This window comes from Procambarus clarkii, chromosome 52 (genome assembly GCF_040958095.1).
Source record: "Procambarus clarkii isolate CNS0578487 chromosome 52, FALCON_Pclarkii_2.0, whole genome shotgun sequence".
In the NCBI taxonomy this organism is placed as follows: domain Eukaryota; kingdom Metazoa; phylum Arthropoda; class Malacostraca; order Decapoda; family Cambaridae; genus Procambarus; species Procambarus clarkii.
In genome coordinates, this window is record NC_091201.1 from 17,577,028 (window position 1) to 17,597,105 (window position 20,078).

At 42.2% G+C, this 20,078-nt stretch overlaps 1 protein-coding gene across 1 annotated transcript in view; it reads left to right on the plus strand.

Moving 5' to 3' along the window:
• The window catches only part of LOC123763725 (organic cation transporter protein-like), a 551,940-nt gene that overhangs the window by 226,078 nt on the left and 305,784 nt on the right, over window positions 1–20,078 (plus strand). Inside the window, exon 4 of the mRNA XM_069304407.1 lies at window positions 6,523–6,793. Within this exon, the coding sequence (XP_069160508.1) occupies window positions 6,523–6,793 (271 nt within the window). The remainder of the gene's footprint in view (window positions 1–6,522; window positions 6,794–20,078) is intronic.

Sequence of the window (20,078 nt, forward strand, 5' to 3'; positions counted from 1 at the left end):
AATTGGTGATCATATGAATGTATTTGAGGACATTGATTTCCCCGGCATTATGGCGTTCAGTCCCTAACCGTCCAAGTGGTTGGGAATCATTTCTCTCCCCCATCCCAATCCAAAATCCTTATCCTGACCCCTTCCAAGTGCTATATAGTCGTAAGGGCTTGGCGCTTTCTCCTCATAGTTCCTTTTCCTTCCCCCTCCATTATGGTCTTCTGGAGTTGGTGGGTGAATGCTGCTAAAAGTAGGACTAGCTGGAGAATAGACTGCTAACTCAACCTGATGCGGAGAGTGAGCATGGTGAGCTTGCTGAAACACCAGTTGTAGAGGAGTGTGTGGAAAGTCAGCAGTCATTAGTAACCATCGGCGGAACAGCCGATGGTCACGGTTTCACGTGAGTGTAAATGAGTGTAAATGTGTAAAAAACCGTTATATATATATAACAGTTTTTTATCTCCTCGATGAGAAGGAGGGGGCATTTAGTAGCATTCGAACAAAGAGATGTCACAAAATTATATTGTTCAAGTAAGGTATGATGATGGGGTGAAGGTACCGGATGTGGCTGGTGGACAAGTTTTGAATAGTTTGCATTAAAGATGCTGAGAATCAGATGGAGGGTGGATGGAATGTTCGATAATGGTGATTCACGTGAGTGTAAATAAGTTTTGGAGTGTGGTGAAGGTCGAGAGCGGTTATCTTGAGATGATTTCGGGCTTTTTAGTGTCCCCGCGGCCCGGTCCTCGACCAGACCTCCACCCCCAGGAAGCAGCCCGTGACAGCTGACTAACACCCAGGTACCTATTTTACTTCTAGGTAACAGGAACATACGGTGAGAGAAACTCTGCCCATTGTTTCTCGCCGGCGCCTGGGATCGATCCCAGGACCACAGGATCACAAGTCCTGCGTGCTGTCCGCTCGGCCGACCGGCTCCCTCAACTCAACTCAATGCGGTACTCAACACAATGCTGCCGTTAGTTAATACTCTGTATAGAGCCAGTGCACAATACAGGTGATGGTCCGCACGTTTTAGTTCTTCCACCGAACGGGAGCTCCTGAGACGTGTCGGGGAGGCGAGTGGTAAACCATACAGGGGTTGTATCAGTGCAGTGTGTTATCATTATCTGAATGTATTGTTTGTACAGGAGCATAATGTGTTGAAGTAGGGTAACTGGATTTGTTGATTGGTTATAGACCTGTCAAAGGAGTATTAAAAGGGGGGGCGACTGATTCATTTTCTTATGAAGATTATTCTCCACACGGAAATAAACGATTGGGGACGGTAGGTGTTTGCTATGGAAGTCTTTTTGAGAAAATTATATGGTGTTTAATTATGTATGCTTTTTCAGAATTTACAAAAAGAAAGGAAAGGGAGGAATTTTTCTACCAGGACGTGTTATTTATTTTTTTCAGCATGTCATACTGTATGTTATGTGGTGGAGATTTCAACTGTGTCCTCTGAACGTGACAACGTGGAATTGTGAATGTGTCTAAGACACTGGAGGAGAAGTAACCGGTTTGTGGTATTCCAAATGCAGCAATTGTCGTTTGTTGAACAGATTGTATATGCATCGTTTAAATAGTGGTATTCACGAGCTGAGAACCGTTCCGGTTATTTTTTCTGATCAAAGTTTAGTTGTTGAGAATATAGAGTTTAGTGATTTGGTTTGGGTGGTGGAATTTAAATTGTAGTTTGTTAAATGAAAATGACATTCTTCCTGGATTTCGTCTGCTGAGTTCGTTGTGTAGAAAATGAAGAGAAAGTTTTCCTTTTATATTACATTGGTTGGAAATGCAGAATTAGAAGACAAGATTTTTTTCATATGCAAAGAGGGCGGCGACAGAGGGGGTTGAAGACCTCTTAAATGTCCTGCGGGCTCAGCTGGTTAGGTTGTATTCCCTGGAGATGCGTGGTTGAACAAGTATGATGAAATTTCGATATGCGAAGTCAAATTGAACAAGTTGAGGTCTGAAATTGCTGTTTGTATGTTGGTTAGGGCGCTTGTTGATGAGAGTCTGTATCAGGGGCCCCCAACTTATCAGGGAGCCGCAGATAAGTAATAAAAACAGAACTTACCACTACTAACACCAGAGCACCAGCGGAGCACACACTGGCGAGTCACCCAGTAAAGATCCTAAATATGGAGTGACTTATCATTGTGACTTATGTCACAATGATGGGGACTTGGCTCAGAACTGGCCCATTGTCATGTGTTCACATTCAAACTATGTAAGAATGACTTACCCTCTCTCTCCTTTTCTTGGAAGACCTTCTAGTTCCCCTTTGTTTTATGTGAACTGTGGTCCAGCCTGCAACTATTTATCTCTCTCTTCTCATAAACCCTTACAAGGACAAGTGCAAACACAGTTGTTTGACAGACAAACATTTATTACAAACATATAACAAAATAACACAATATAAGCAGGTGATAATGATTATGATATTGATGACGGTCGTCTGTTATCCGTCCTTACAGACAACCCAACCCAAAACCCAGAGAGTGCTTATTTTGACCAGGAGATCACCCTGGGCGCTTCTGGCACTTGGAGAGGGGTTCAGTATCACAAATTTAGGGGATGTGGCTCCAACACTAGCTTCGTTGTCACGTGCACACACCCACTCGAGCCGCCGTGACTCCCCACTCTCTCCGTATGTGTTTTGATCTGCTCAATCCCCTTTTCTTTGATATTACTCCGTACCACCGTGTCCATAGCTATGATTCTTGGTTCTTTCTCTCTCTCTCTCTCTCTTTTACTTTCTGGGAAGCCTCACTAGGACAAGGGCAAACACCGGCAAATTTGAATACTTTACTGGACAAGGCACATTGCACAATACATATAAAAACACTCCAACACTCCAATACATAAATGACTCCAACACACCCATATATATATATGACTCCAACACTCTATACAATTGTAGTCAGGTTGCACTCCAATACATCAGGACTCTATCATCTGCTTATCAAATGGTAGCCTAACTGCTGTCTCACCATTTATACCACCAACCTCACCAAGTAGGTCAAGTCTCATAAGACAATATTGCACTATCAGCAAGAGAAAATATATATATATATATATATATATATATATATATATATATATATATATATATATATATATATATATATATATATATATATATATATATATATATATATATATACATACAAGGAAAACCACCCTATAACTGCAATAAATTAAATATCAGTATAAATACTCCTTGACACACAATAATGATCAATCACCCTATCAGTCCTAGAACATATATATTTATCTGCAGGTAATCCAGCCTACGTATAAGCCTTGTACTTCAGTATAAGTACTCCATGGCATGAAAATGGTAATCAATCACCCACCTTTCATTGCGTCTTGCACGCTAATGACAACCAAACACTCTACGAGCTCCCTACAAGTGGTCAATAAGAACTTCCTATCCACATCTGGAAGTTCACTACCCTGACATCTTCAGATTTTTCTAGAATCGTCTACCAGGGTCCTTTACAGCTCTCCCGGCTGCTACACCATGAAGTCTTCCTTGAGCAACAATGGTGATTCACCACTGGTATCACAGAAGCATGTGAAACTTCATTCTACTGCTCCTCTTCTCACAGCTTGAGGTCCTGCTCCTCACTGTATGGCTGTTCTTCCACAGAGCTCAGTACCTTCCACAATTCTTGGAGTCTCATCAGCTACTCCCTCTCTGCTGGCTTCGAAGATCCCAATATCTCCTTCCCCAGACAAACCACAGATTGTCTAGTCAAGGGCGCTTCCTGGCCGATGCTCGACAGGGCACTCACAAGTTGCCCAACGAAAGTATTTCAGGACGGCTTCACAACTCTTCCTGCCGTCCAAGACTTCAGACCACATTGTTCCCAACTTGATTCCACGGCTGAAACGTCTGTACACTTCCTTCCTCTTGAAGGTATATCAACTAGGGGTTCCTCTCTAACAGAAGCTCACACGGAGCGCGGCTTCCCCTCTCGATGTCTGGTGCTCAAGTGGAGGTCAAAGCCCTCCAGAAGCGAGGCTCACACTTCCAGCTAACTCTCCACATCTCTCGTCATTTACTTATATTCTTGATCACTGCCCATACTCTTAAACTATTTATAAAATCTAACCAATTATTTTACGTATGTACCTCCATGTCTATATTTCTTTGACCTCTTATTTAGGTCAGGTCTTTCAGAATAACTCTCAAGATAGACTCGTTTCTCAGCTACCTGGGATCATAACATAATGCAGCATAGAGTATTACACATACACATCATAAGTACTCAACATAATTGTATCTACTAGATTGCTGCTTGCTCTCCTCAGCAACTCGCTGTGCATCAGTCATACTAGCCAGTGCCGTCCAGGCTAGACTTTTTATATGTAAATTAATATTCTCAATAAATCAATGCTCTGACATTTCACTGCATCAGACATACCACATGTATCTATTCGTCTCACAAACATATGCTGATGACCTCTCAACCCTCTTTATTTCCTCTTGAAGATCAGTTTCTTTTGTTAACCAACAAGTCTCCTCTTTAATCATTAATCTTCCTGCGAATCAACACCAGAACTATCTATCAGTGGGTCCTCAAGTAAGTACAATCCAGTTTCAACTCCCCATATATCACTGCTGCAGCGTCCATGGATAAACCATGTCCAACATACGTAAAGGTAATTTCATAACCACAAAATAACAAAAAAAACTCCCTTCGAAACAACTATAACATTTGGTAAATAAAATTCCTCCTACAATCCCAGATTCTGCTCGCCGGTTTGCACTGTGGGGGTTACTCTCCTCCAACTGGGCGAGTCTACACTAGCAATTTGTGATGAGCCCCCTCCCATCAGTCAATCAAACACCACCGCTGCACTGAGCATGTACCGCCTCAACCTCCATCATGTTATTTCATTTTAAACTCCTAATATAATATCATTATTTCTGAAAACATTTCTAATTTACACTTCTAAACATTACACAGGATCACTGGACACTTGATCTTTCAGCAACAAGCAACCTACGATAGTTTAAAAGGCTTTTACCTTAAAATATTGGAGCAACGACGCTTGTCGCATGAGGTTCAAATTTGGCACTCTCCCAAATCGCCCAGAAAACTTTCCTTTTAACTGTTGTTATTGACTCCCATAAGTCTTGACTTGAGTGTGGAGGGTCAAAGCACAGGTACCATCCCGTCCATCTACCAAAACGATCCTCATGAAGGATACACACACACACACAGTGGATCATCAGGGGAACGACCACCCAACAGGCTTCAGCGGTGGCCCCTTTTTATTGCCACTGTTCGTCCTCCCACTGCTTCAACGCTCGTTACTCTCCAAGATTAATATAGATTCTTCTCCACAAGTCACAAATATCCTTTTTCCCCTGCAATCTATCCCTCAGACCCTCACACTAGCATATTTGCACACGACATCATGTCGCATACTGTCGACATCTTACCTCGTTTCCGTAAAGATTCTCATCCGCGACTTATCTCCTCCTCAGTCATATCCAACGACGCCTGCTTGCATTAAATCATTCCCCTGAATCCTCTCTAAGGTCAAGTGAGGGATAACTCTCACTGTGGGGGCGGACCTACATCATGAGGCTATCTGGGGGTTCATAGCAGCTGTCATGTGAGAAATTATCGCAGTTAATGCTATGGAGGGAGAAATCTCGTCGTTCTTACTTCATGTCAGGGTTAAGGTCGCCTGGTGGAAGGTTGTTGCACAGTACGGATGGTATGCTTCGATATGTTCAAGCGAAATTAGAAGTTTTATATAGGAGGAAAAGGAGTAATACTGTTTTGGGATCATAGTTTTTTGGGCACTGTTTGGGAGTATTATCTCCTGTGGACAATGATTCATTGATTATTGAGGCTAACATTGATGAGATTTGGGAGGTAGTGAAGACCTTGAGGAAGGGGAGAAAACTCCTGCCAGTGATGGCCTCTCTGCTGAATATTATTTGGTCTTCTGGAATGTGATTGCCAATGATTTTGTTGCGATGGTTATATATTGTCTGGAGTCAGGCAAACTCTCATGTTTGCAGGTTTTGGAGTAGGAGAAAATGATGTAAAAATCATGAGATTTGTCGTTGTTTTCAAATTGCCGTTCTCCGACGCTATTAAACCAACCCGTCCTCTTAAAAATAACGTCACTTTTCGCTCGTATGCGCGCTATGGCCAAATTTGGACGTAATTTGAAATGAAATCGACTCACAAAAGTGACGTTCTGTTCCGTTTTCTATTTGAGTCGTCCGGCGTACGCGCAGAGGTTATAAGAGGACACTTTAAATTAACGTTTTTCATAACGTTTTGAAGCTTTATAAGAATTTCCTACCCACCTAACCTATCAGAGGACCCTTAACTTACTGTTCTTGAAAAAAAAATCCCAAATTTATTTTCATTTTTTTTCATTTTCAAATTACGTCCAAATTTTTGCCATACGGGCAAACGGCCAAAAGCGACGTTCTTTTTAAGAGGACAGGTTGATTAAACTGCACCTAGTGTAACCGCACTTAACTTTCCCCAGAGTCTTCATGGAGAGCGCCGCAATCACCAACGAAACGATGGTTTTCCCAGCAAGGAGTGAAGTCGAAGTAGTGTACGACAACCAATGTCATCCAGAAATGTTAACCAGCCCACTCCTAGTGCCCGTCTTCTCCAGCCCACACCCTGTGCCCACGCTGCCCAGCCCACTCTCCCCACCAGCCTCCGTAAACCATCTACGTACCACCACGCTTCTCTCCTGTCCACAAGTGGAATACGACACTTCTGTATTTCAGGAGACAATAATATCTGAGGTAAGTTTAATTTTATTGGGTCAACAATATATTCAATATATCAGTGAACTGAAGAAAGAGCATATTCGGTTATGAAAAGACACCCAAAAAGGTTTTTAAATGTGTTACATAAAGCATTTTTATGTGCCACATTTAGGATTAACATTTTAGATTACAGTTAAATAAAGCATTTAAACCTAATAACATTTACCTGTCACAAAATAACAATATTGAATAATTTAGTCAACAAATAGAATGTGTGCATCAATCATTAGTAAACCTGGAAATCGTAAGCTCATTAGGTCTTAATAAACTCGTCTCTTCAATACCTGCTTCAACCAGTTAACAGGTTTCTTAATGTAGAAAGTTTTCACATAGGAAAGTTCCATTGTTTTAAAGACAACTGTGGCTTGGAAAGCAAAGGAATTAGTTAAGAACATAAAAAACGTAAATACTGACCACTCTTGAGAATAGGAGCTGAGAGAAGATGTGATAATGAACTATATGGTAAACGTAAGCCCCGATTCCTTCTTGAAGTTAGGCTTAGTACAAATGATATTGGCCAGAATGAAAAATATAAGGAGAGAAAGCGAATGGAAGAGGAGAATGGGGATCTGCGAAAAGAGGCAACTGCACTAAATACTCTCTGGAAATACAAGAAAGAAAAAATATAGGAGGACAGAAGAGAATCATTAAGGGCCTCAAAACAGTTTATACTAGGAGTGATGTACTAAAATTAGCATCCCTGAAGAGAAAACGAAGAATCTAACGAAAAGTTTCTTGTATGGGAAGAGCATGTTCAGGGTTCACATAATAGATTATATACAGAAGGGTATGAACAGAAAAACAAATAGATGTACCAATGGCTATGGAGGAGAGAAGTAAGCAGGTGTATAATGGATTGATCAGTAAATAATAAGACTCGATATAACCGCTGTAGATTTAGTTTACAGCGCAGAGGAAAATAAATTATAATGTAATAGTGATAGAGGTTGTGAAAACCCAGAAGATCGTGAAATGCAAGATGTCGGAGATGAAGAGAAAGAACTCTATTGTTATTTGAAATCCTGCAGAGCTAGAGAAGAGACAAGTGACAGAAGAGAAGACAGAACAGAGGAAATATACATAACAGATTTTCACGAACATTCTTATGAGACAGAACAATGAAGGATTAACGTAGGACAACAGAATGGATGGAATCGACTAGTTATGCTAATATTATCGAAGAGTTCTCGAGTGAAATATATATAATGTCAAGTTATAAGTCACAATAACGTGGCTGAAGATGTGATATCTAAACCACACATCAGAAGATGAAAAAATTACGACGTTCGGGTCAGAACTCTACAATTATCAATTTGTGTTATAGAAAGAGAGTGGAGGAGATAAACAATACGAGGGAAGAGAGTGAGATGAAAGGTGAAATGAACGAGAAAAATAAAAGGTGAACTGAATGAGAAAGATGAAAGGTGAAAGGAATGAGAGAGATGAATATAAGAATAAGATGAACGGTAAGAATTAGATGAAAGTTAAGAATAAGATAAAAAGAGAGAAAAGGGTAAGTAAATGAGAAAGGGTAAAAATAAATATAATAAGGTAAAGTAAAGACAATGTTAGAAGTAAGGGAAGAAAAAAAAAAGAATAAGGAAAAAGTGTATAACCAAGATTGAGTTGGAAAACAGAAGGTAAACTTTAGCAATAGACAAATATTGCAAATCAAATGCAATATCTTTCATTAATAACTGAGAACACTTTTTTGGAAGGAATGACGTGCATGCTCGGGATGGGGTGCATTTATCCAGGGCTGGTGTTGTTGCTGTGGCCAACTCGTTGGAACCTGTGGTTGTAAGGGTTTGTTACCGTTTAAACTGTTAATAGATAATAATGGCATCTCTCTTTCCTCATTGGTCTACGACGTGTCAAAAAACGGTTCAAATGCTCTCCTTTTATGGACAAACGGGGGGGGGGGGGGATTAGTTTTATTAGTAATTTATTAGATCCAGTCGTGAGTAACACTTTTTTTATTGTTTCTAGTGCCAAGACTGGTTATTTAAGAATTATTGAATGTGAGTATTATGAATAAATTTAATCTGGGGACGTTGCAATAACTCCCATTTACTAAGAGAAGTCACAAACCCGAATTTCTTTACATGATCAAATAAAATACAGTTGTGGTAATTTGTTAGTACAAAATCAACAGCAATATTATATGCATATTGTATTGAAAGTTAGTAAATGGTGTCAATATTTCCGACATTGAATAAAAGTTCTTGAGCATAAAAAGTACTACATATTATATATTAGCTGTACCCGGCCACAGCAACCCTTCCCCTGTTCCGCCGTCCTCCCCACCATTCCCTCCTTCCCGTCCCGATGTCTTTCCCCATCATCCCCTACTCCCCCGACCCCCTTGTCCTCCCCCCATTGCCCCCTACCCCATTCCTCGACCTCCCCACCATCCCCCACTCTCCTGTCCCCTTGTTCTCTCAACCATTCTCCACTCCCCCCATCCCCTCGTACTCTCCACCATTACCCCCCTTCCGCCATCCTCTCATCCTTCCCACCATCCCCCACTCGTCCTCACCACCATTCCCCCACTACCTCGTCCGATGCGTTCCCAAATGATCTGATGTTCCCATCACTGGAAAATAAGAAGAACAGTTAAAAAAAACGAAATGAAATACAATGACAAAATATAAAAAACTATACTCACAATATGAACGGAATGGTAATTAACACAGCTCAATTCCAACACAATGTCACACAAAATAATTAAATCAAAATTAAAATGATTCGAAATCTATGAAAATTCAATATATGAATGCAATCGGAAACATTGAAATGGAATGGTAGCATATTTAATGTAGCGTGTGCTGCTTTTACATGCAACCGATGGGCTGTTTAATAAAAAAAACTGTTTTTACCTCTCACAGGTGGGCATCTATATATTAGGTATATAAAAACATGTGTGTATTTGAATTGAACGTTTTTTTTTTAAATTTCAAAGCAATCGGTGAAGAACTTTCAGAGATTACAGTGTGTGTGTTGCTTTTTCGTGCAGCAGATGACACGGTTTTTCAAAAAACCCATGTTTTTACCTGTCACAAGTGTGGTATGTATATAGTAGGTATATAAAACACCCGCATATTTGCAAGCAATGTTGTGTCAAAATTTCAAAGCAATCGGTGAAGAGGTTTCGGAGATTTCCCTAACATGAAAACTCACACGAAACACATTCTTCACAAAAAAACATTATTTTACCTGTCACAGACATGACATCTATATAGTAAGAATATAAAAACTCGCTCATATACAAATGGAACGTTGTGTAAAAATTTCAAAGCAATCGGTGAAGAACTTTCGGAGATTATCGGTTTTCAACAAACAAATATTTACATTTTTATTTATATAGATATAGCTATCCTTTTATAAATTTAATGTGGACGTGAAGAAGGTTTTGTGTTCTAGATGTTAATGATATTCCCTTGCGGAAGATGAGTGCTGATACTACTGAATAAATTGATTCCTTTTGGATGGTGGGACGTGGATATAGTACCTTAGTGTAACCAAGGAAGCTCTCCCTGCTCGACAAAGCACTCTCTGGCCCAGCCGGGGTCACTGCCTGTAAAAGATGGGAGCACTTCAGAGACGCAGTGTTCAACGCTGCCATTTCCACCTTTGGCAAGAAGACCAGCAGGTCGGCAGACTGGTTCGAGGCTCACTCGGAAGAGATGACACCTGTCATCGAAGAGAAGAGAAATGCCTTGGCAGCCTACAAAGCCTGCCCAAGTCAGTGCAACTTACAGATCCTTCGGGCCGTCCGCTGCAAAGTGCAGCACAGTGCCAGGCGATGTGCCAACAACTATTGGCTCCAGCTCTGCTCCCAGATACAGACTGCAGCGGATACAGGCAATGTAAGGGGAATGTATGACGGCATCAAGCAGGCCCTCGGCCCAATCCAGAGGAAGACCGCTCTGAAATCTGCCACTGGCGAGGTGATTCAGGACCAGACACTGCAGCTGAAGCACTGGGTCGAGCACTACTCTGAACTATACGCCAGGGACAATGTGGTCACCGAAGACGCCCTGAGCGCCATTGAGTGTCTGCCTGTGTTAATGGAGCTCGACAGCGAACAGACTATCGAAGAGGGTCGGTTAGATGCCCTAGACTCCCTTGCTTCTGGTAAAGTTCCTGGCAAAGATGGCATTCCTGCTGAGAAATTGAAGTGCTGCAGAGGTAGCCTGCTCATGGAGCTGCATGAAATTCTCTGCCTCTGCTGGGAAGAAGGAGAGGTGCCACAGGACATGAGGAATGCCAACATCGTCACGCTGTATAAGAATAAAGGTGACAGGGGCGACTGCAACAACTACCGTGGAATCTCCCTCCTCAGTATTGTCGGAAAGCTGTTTATTAGAGTCGCATTGAAGAGGCTCCAAGTACTTGCAGAGAGAGTCTATCCAGAATCACAATGCGGATTCAGAGCTGGCAGGTGACCATCGAAAAGACCATCGACATGGTCTTTTCCCTCAGACAACTGCAGGAGAAATGCAGGGAACAGAAGCAGCCACTCTTCGTAGCCTTCATAGATCTGACGAAGGCCTTCGACCTCGTCAGCAGGGATGGCCTGCTCAAGATCCTCCCCAAGATCGGATGCCCACCCAGGCTCCTCAGCATCATCAGATCTTTCCATGAGAACATGAGGGGCACCATGGTCTTTGATGGCCTAACATCAGATGCCTTTGACATCCGAAGTGGAGTAAAGCAGGGCTGCGTACTGGCTCCAACCCTATTCGGGATTTTCTTTGCAGTTATGCTGCAGCACACCTTCGGATCTGTTACGGAAGGCATTTACCTCCAGACCAGGTCGGATGGAAAGCTCTTTAACCTCGCCAGGCTGAAAGCCAAGACGAAGGTTCGGCTGAGGTGTCTGCGCGACTTCCTTTTTGCCGACGACGCAGCAGTCACTGCCCACTCAGCCGAAGACCTCCAACGGCTCATGACCCGCTTCAGCGAGGCCTCTCAGGCTTTCGGACTCACCATCAGCCTGAAGAAAACACAAGTCATGGGACAAGGAGTGGACTACCCACCTGACATCGGCACCTCCGATTCCAAACAGGAAGTCGTTCACGACTTCGTGTACCTGGGCTCCACAATCTCTGACTCCCTCTCTCTTGATATGGAGCTAAACAAACGCATCGGTAAGGCATCTACTACCATGTCCAGACTGACAAAGAGAGTGTGGGCCAACAATAGGCTGACTGAGTATACTAAGGTTCAGGTTTACAGAGCCTGTGTCCTGAGCACTCTCCTTTATGGCAGTGAGTCTTGGACACTCCGCGCCCGTCAGGAAAGACAGCTGAATGCCTACCACATGCGCTGCCTTCGATACATCTTGGACATCACCTGGCAGGACAAGGTGACAACCAACAACATCTTGGGGAGAGCAAGAATCACCAGCATGTACACAATGATGAAACAGAGACGAAAGCGCTGGCTCGAGCACGTTGTGCCAATGGGCGACGGCAGGATCCCCACGGATCTCCTGTACGGAGAGCTGATGCAGGGAAAGCGTCCAACAGGCAAGCCCCAGCTACGGTACGTATGCAAGACGTATGCAAGAGGGACCTGAAAGCCATGGACGTCGATCTTGCTATATGGGAGACACTGGCTGCAGACCGTTCAGCCTGGGGGCAGTCTGTTCAAAGAGGTCACTTTAAGTTCGAGGAGTCACTTGCCAAGGAATCGGAGTCAAAGAGACAGAGAAGGAAAGCCGGTAGCCAGGAAGACAGACAAGAATCGGACTTCGTTTGTGGTCGGTGTGGGATGGACTGCCACTCTCGGATTGGCCTCATCAGTCACACCAGACGCTGCACCAGGATTGACAACTAGGGCACAACTCCATAGTCTCCCGAGACTGAAGGATGCCTACTACTACTACTACTACTGGTGTAGCCAAGGAAGCTTCATAATGCGAGCTTATTCAAGAAATGTTTAACTGAATTTGCCTGAGGGCCACTGATACTTGTGGCCTCGATAAGGACAGGAAGCCGGAGGCTTGTCAAAGGTTCCTCCATTTTGTAGGGGGAGGGGGGACCAATATGTGTGACGTGTGAGAAGGAGGGCCAAATATCTGTGACGTGTAAGATGTACTCTCAAGCGTGTATTAACAATGATCCGGATAATGTTGCTACAATATTCACCTCACTACAACACGCTGCAGAAGAAGAAATCAAAAACACTCAATCCAACGTACGACCAGCAACTTTTTGCAAAAGCAATGGAAATGTTCTCAGCTTCACCTGAAAGTCCACTTAAATCCGTAGTAGTTCATATTAGCGGATTTCACTGTTAGCATTCCTACTTGGGCAGGATTGGTGAAACTATGGCTGACAGTGACAGTTTAGAAAACCTGTGGCAGAAAGTCTACATGAATAATACCGTAATCCATATGTTAAGGGGATGGGAATATTCCAAAGCAGTTTGTGCCCATATATTAACCCCTTCATGCTGTTCGTCTCCTCGAGGTCAGTATAGAGGATGACACCTTAACTCACTGTTTGAAAGAGTGTCACAGTTCGCTTGCCAATCACACATCTAATAATAAAAGAAATAGTTGGCTCCCAGATTCTTGAAAATGAACAAATTTGTTTGTTGGAATGTAACAAAAAGCTGGAACTGGAGTGGGTGCACTGCAAAATTTTGGACTCAATACATATATATGCTAAAGATTATGTTTGTTTACCAGGGTTGAGCGCTGTGGTGACTGGCAGCTAAAGCTATACAGTGTACAGCATACGGTACCATACCTTCCCACACTAGGCCACTTCCATTACATAGAATCTCCCCATATGTATCTACAAGATATGCTTCAACTGGGAAACTAAAGGAAAAATTAAGAATTTCAAAAAATTTCTACTCAAGAATGGCTTCTTCATTATTTGCAGATCGAGCAAATTCTGGGCTGATGTATGGTCAGATATGACCATAGAGCAGGTTATAATGCAGTCAACAAAGAGCATAGGTGGACTTACTCATGGTCGAGGTATGACCGCATCTACACTTGCAAAGTGTGTTCATACTATGCCAGTGACCTCAAGAGTTGTGGACGCTATTGAAGAATTTGCCGGAGTCCAAGGTGCATCCTCAGACCAGAACACAGACCTGAGGTCGTCAAAGCAAGATCAAGACAGGGCAGACATCCAAAAGTTTTTGAACTGGCTGCATGTCCACCATCCTTTCAAAATACCTTCACCTGACCTGATGTCTATCTCCAGTAGAACTATTGGAGATAGCTCAATAAACTGTGATCGATCTTTGGAAATCGGACTTTCATCTCTCAAAAGTACTATTGATAAGCTCTGTAGTGAGATTCACTACCGGCGCAAGGTCAAGGCAAATTTTTGTCTGCTCTGAGCAAGGTTGGAAGGGTGAACACTGATGACACTGTTTTTCAAACCAAAAACAAATCAGCTTTTTCACAGAATACTTTATCACTGTGCGAAGTGATAAAGAGTTGATAGAGTCTTTTGTATGAACTGGCTCTACACACCATCACTCGATTATACGTCAATCCGGAAGCGTACGAAATCATCTATTATTCATCTTCTGAATTCTTTTACAGCAAGTGAATTGCCCGTTTCCATCAACACAACACGCACAAATGATGGTGGACACCTTTTGCACAGAGTTGTATGGCTACGTCCAACAACCTACAAAAAAGTATGCGCACAATAGGTTGCCTACACCTTTGAACACTACGAAGGAGTCACCAGCATAAAAGATGTTGAACACCTAAGGAGTGGAAATTTAAAATAATCACATGAGGTGAATGTGGCAGAAGATGTTGAAGTTTTCATATTCTCAGCATGATCTTGTATCAAATAAAAAACATTTCTGGATAAGCAGAAAGTGAGTGGTGCCTTCACCCCACCAGTACTCCCTACCACCAAAGGTGGTTATCTCGAGGTTATTTTGAGATGATTTCGGGGTTTATTTGCCCATTTGCTTCCGCCTCCATTTGTTTCACGCTCCTCTGTCCATTTGTTTCCGTCTCCACCGGGGATCGAACCCGGAACCTCAGGACTACGAATCCGAAGCTCTGTCTTCTCAGCTGTCAAGCCACCATAAACACCACATCAGGTACTCACTCCAACCACAGGTGCACCACATCATGTATTCCCTCCAACCACAGGTGAAGCAGTTGTAGGTGTGTGAACCTCCCGCCTGAAGACTGTGGTGGGAAGGTTCACAATAACAACCTCCTCACTGTTCCATCCCTACAACCTCCCTCTTGAAAATCTTTTCAATTTGGTTAAGTAAAACTGCAAGATTTTCTGTGAAAGAAATTGTGAATGCAGACAGAGTGGAGTTGAGTTGTGTGGAATGTGTGGGCTATGTCCAGGTTATGGAATATGGTTCCCGTGGTGGCTGAGGAATGTGAATATGATGACACTGACCATTCCACTTGTTCACTTCCCTCGATAAGATACATTGATGTTGCTAGTGAGTTACCGTTATCACCAGCACAACGTCAACGTCCTAAGTAAATGTGTATTAACATTAATACAGACCGTATTAACTGAGACAGGCTAAGATTACTTGCCATAAATATTGTTGCTAACTTTTCATGGGTAGAAGTTGGTATGCTGGTTTTATTCTACTTCTTACCTGTATTATCTATATAAATCAAAATGTAAATGTTTGTTTGTTCAAAATCGGTAATCTCCGAAAGTTCTTCACCGATTGCTTTGAAACTTTGAGACAACGTCGGCCTGCTGTGCGGGGCCTGCTGTGCCGGCCTGCTGTGCCATCTCGGCCAGCTGTGCGGGGCCCGATTTGCCTAATGGACCGAGTGATTTTCTATATTTTCAATAAATTGTTTCCTATTGGTTTAGATAAATTATTATTATTATTATATTTTATTAAGAACATAAATTATTGATTTAATTATGTTAGTTTAGGTTAGGTTGGGAGCCAGTCGGCCGAGCGGACAGCACGCTGGACTTGTGATCCTGTGGTCCTGGGTTCGATCCCAGGCGCTGGCGAGAAACAATGGGCAGAGTTTCTTTCACCCTATGCCCCTGTTATCTAGCAGTAAATAGGTACCTGGGTGTTAGTCAGCTGTCACGGGCTGCTTCCTGGGGGTGGAGGCCTGGTCGAGGACTGCGCCGCAGGGACACTTAAAAGCCCCGAAATCATCTCAAGATCTCAAGATAACGTTCCATTCGCATCCGAGTGGGTTTTTATATACATACAATATAGATTTCACGTCTGTGACAGGGGGAAAAAATCGCTTTTTTGAAAACTGAGTTTTTCATATGAGGAAAATCTTAGAAACCTCTCTTCCGGTTGCTTTGAAATTTTGACACAACGTTGCATTCGCACAGGCGCGTGTTTTTTACTATATACATTCCTCAAATGTGCCAGGATTATTTTTTAAACACCGCCATCTGTTGGACGTAAGAGAACATGCTGTAATCTCCGAAAGTTCTTCAGCGATTGTTTTGAAATTTTGACACAACGTTCCATTTGCATCCGAGCGGGTTTTTATACGCATAGTTTTTTATACAGAAATGTATATGTGTTGCTGAGCCATAGCAACGTGTGGCTGGGTACAGCTAGTCTGTACAGTACATATAAAAATGTAAATGTTCGTTTGTTCAAAATCGCTAATCTCCGAAAGTTCATCACTGATTGCTTTGAAATTGTGAGACAATCTTCCATTCACATACGAGCGTGTTTTTATATACTTACTATATAGATGTCCCGTCTGTGATAGGTAAAAACATTTATTTTTTACACTGTGTTTTTCATGTGAGTTTTCATGTGAGGGAAATCTCTGAAATCTCTTTACCGATTGGTTTGACATTTTGACACAACGTTGCACTCGAATACGTGTATGTTTTTATATACGTACTATACAGATGCCGCACCTGTGACAGATAAAAACATGCTTTTTGGGAAAAAACAGTGCCATCTGCTGCACGTGACAGGTACCCACGCTATATTAAATATTTTAAGATTTCATTTTAATGTTTCCAGTTGCATTAATATATTGAATTTTCAAAGATTTCGATTTGTTTTCGTTTTGATTACATTATTCTTTGTGACATTGTGTTGCAATTGAGCTGTGTTGTTTACCATACCGTTCATTTCGTGACTATAGTTTATTTGTTTTATTTTTTCCATTTTTTTATTTAGTTTTTTCTTATTTTCCTTCTTATTTTTAAGTGATGGGAACATCAGATCATTTGATGGTCCCATTTTTCTGATGTGAACATCATATTATTTGGGAACGCATCAGATGAGGAAGTGGGGAATAGTGTGGAGCATGAGGGGGATGGGAGTGGGGGATGGTGGGGAAGACTTGGGGATTGTGGGGAAGACTTCGGGATGGTGGGGAAGACTTGGGGATTGTGGGGAAGACTTCGGGATGGTGGGGAAGACTTGGGGATGGGGGAGGTGTTTAATGGTGGGGAGAATGAGGAGACATGGGAGTGAGGGATGGTGGGGACGAGGAGACGGGGGTAGTGGAAAATGGTGGAGAGAATAAGTGGACATGGGAGTGAAGGATAATGGTTAGGACGAGGGGACTAGGGAGGGACGAATGGTTGGGAGGACGATGGGATAGGGGGGTGATGAATGGAGGAAAGACGTGGGGACTAGTGGAGAGAACGAGGTGATGGGGGGAGGGGGAAAATGGTGGGGAGGATAAGGGGACAGGGAAGTGGGGAATGGTTGGAAGGACGAGGGGAGAGAGGGAAAGTTGGGGACGACAGAGAGACAGTGGAGGGATGCTGTTGCTCAGCAAAGCACATATGTTGCTGAGTCACAGCAATGGGTGGTCGGGCACAACTAGTATATATAAATAAAAATGTAAATGTTTCTTTGTTCAAAATCGGTAATCTCCAAAAGTTCTCCACCGATTGGTTTGGAACTTTGACACAACGTTCCATTAGCATCCGAGCGGTTTTTATATACATACTATATAGATTTCACGTCTGGGACGGAAAAAAACATGCTTTTTTGAAAACTGAGTTGTTTATGTGCTTTTCATATGAGGGAAATCTTCGAAACCTCTCTTCCGATTGCTTTGAAATTTTGACACAACGTTGCATTCGCACAGGCGCGTGTTTTTACATATCTACTTTGTACATGTCTCAACTGTGTCAGGATTTTTTTTTAAACACCGCCATCTGTTGGACGTAAGAGCAACACATGCTGTAATCTCCGAAAGTTCTTCACCGATTGTTTTGATATTTTGACACAATGTTCCATTTGCATCCGAGCGAGTTTTTATATACATACTATATATATTTTTCACGTCTGTGACGGGGAAAAATACATGCTTCTTTTTAAAAAAAAAAAAAGTTTTTTTCATGTAAGGGAACTCTTCGAAACCTCTTTACCGATTGCTTTGATATATTAACACAACGTTGCATTCGAATAGGTGCGTGTTTTTACATACTACTATATACATACTTCAACTGTGACAGGAAAAAAACACGTTTTTTTTTTTAAACAACGCCATCTGTTGGACGTAAGAGCAGCACACGCTTTAATCTCTGAAAGTTCTTCATCGATTGCTTTGAAATTTTGACACAACATTCCAGTTGAATACGCGCAGGGTTTTTTATATACCTAATATATAGACACACCTGTGACAGGTAAAAACATGTTTTTCTTAAACAGCACCATCTGTTGCACATAATAGCAACATGCTTTATTAAATGTGTTACTATTCCCATTCAGTGTTTCTGATTGCATTGATAAATAGAATTTTCATAGATTTTGATTTATTTTAATTTTGATTTAATTATTTTGTGTGATATTGTGTTGCAATTAAGCAAATTATTGTTTACTATACCATTCATTTCGTGAGTATAGTTTATTTTTTATTTGTTCATTGTTTATTATTTCGTTTTTTAACTGTTTTTATATATTTTAGTGATGGGAAAATCAGATCATTTGGGAATGCATCGGACAAAGGAGTGGGGAATGGTGGGGAGGACGAAGTGGATGGAAATGGGGGATGGTGGGGAGGACGAGAGAATCGGGGAGTTTGCGATGGCAGGGACGAGGGGACAGGGTTGTGGAGAATGGTGGGGAGGACAAAGGGAGAGGGAAGTGGGGGATGGTGGGGAGGACGAGGGGAGGGCAGAATGGTAGGGAGGACGAGGGGATGGGGGGAGTGGAAAATGGTGGTGAGAACGAGGGAATGGTGGAGTGGGGAATGGTTTGGAGGACGAGGGGACAGGGAAGTGGGGAATGGATGGGAGGATAAGGGACCAGGGGAGAGAGGAATGGTTGGGAGGACAACAGGATAGGGGAGGGGGAACTGGTAGGGAGTACTGGGAGACGGGGGGATGGTTACTGTGGCTCAGAAATGCATATGTGTTGCTGAGCCATAGCAACGTGTGGCTGGGTACAGCTAGTCTGTACAGTACATATAAAAATGTAAATGTTCGTTTGTTCAAAATCGCTAATCTCCGAAAGTTCATCACTGATTGTTTTGAAATTTTGAGACAATTTTCCATTCACATACGAGTGTGTTTTTATATTCTTACTGTATAGATGTCCCGTCTGTGACAGATAAAAACATTTTTTTTACACTGTGTTTTTCATGTGAGTTTTCATGTGAGGGAAATCTCTGAAACCTCTTTACCGATTGGTTTGACATTTTGACACAACGTTGCACTCAAATACATGTATGTTTTTATATACCTACTATATAGATGCCGCACCTGTGACAGATAAAAACATGCTTTTTGGAAAAAAAACAGTACCATCTGCTGCACGTGACAGGTACCCACGCTATATTAAATATTTTAAGATTTCTTTTCAACGTTTCCAGTTGCATTAATATATTGAATTTTCACAGATTTCGATTTATTTTCATTTTGATTACATTATTCTTCGTGACATTATGCTACAATTGAGCTGTGTTGTTTACCATACCGTTCATTTCGTGACTATAGTTTATTTTTTATTTTTTTATTATTTTTTTATTTTGTTTTTCTTATTTTTGTTCTTATTTTTAAGTGATGGAACATCAGATCAATTGATGGTCCCATTTTTCTGATGTGAACATCAAGTTATTTGGGAACGCATCAGATGAGGAAGTGTGGAATGGTGTGGAGCATGAGGGGACAGGATTGGGGGATGGTGGGGAGGATAAGGGGACAGGGAAAGGGGTGATAGTGGGGAGGACGAGAGGATGGGGGAATTTGGGATGGCAGGGACGAGGGAACAGGGGTATGGAGAATGGTGGGGAGGACAATGGGAGAGAGAAGTGGGGGATGGTGGG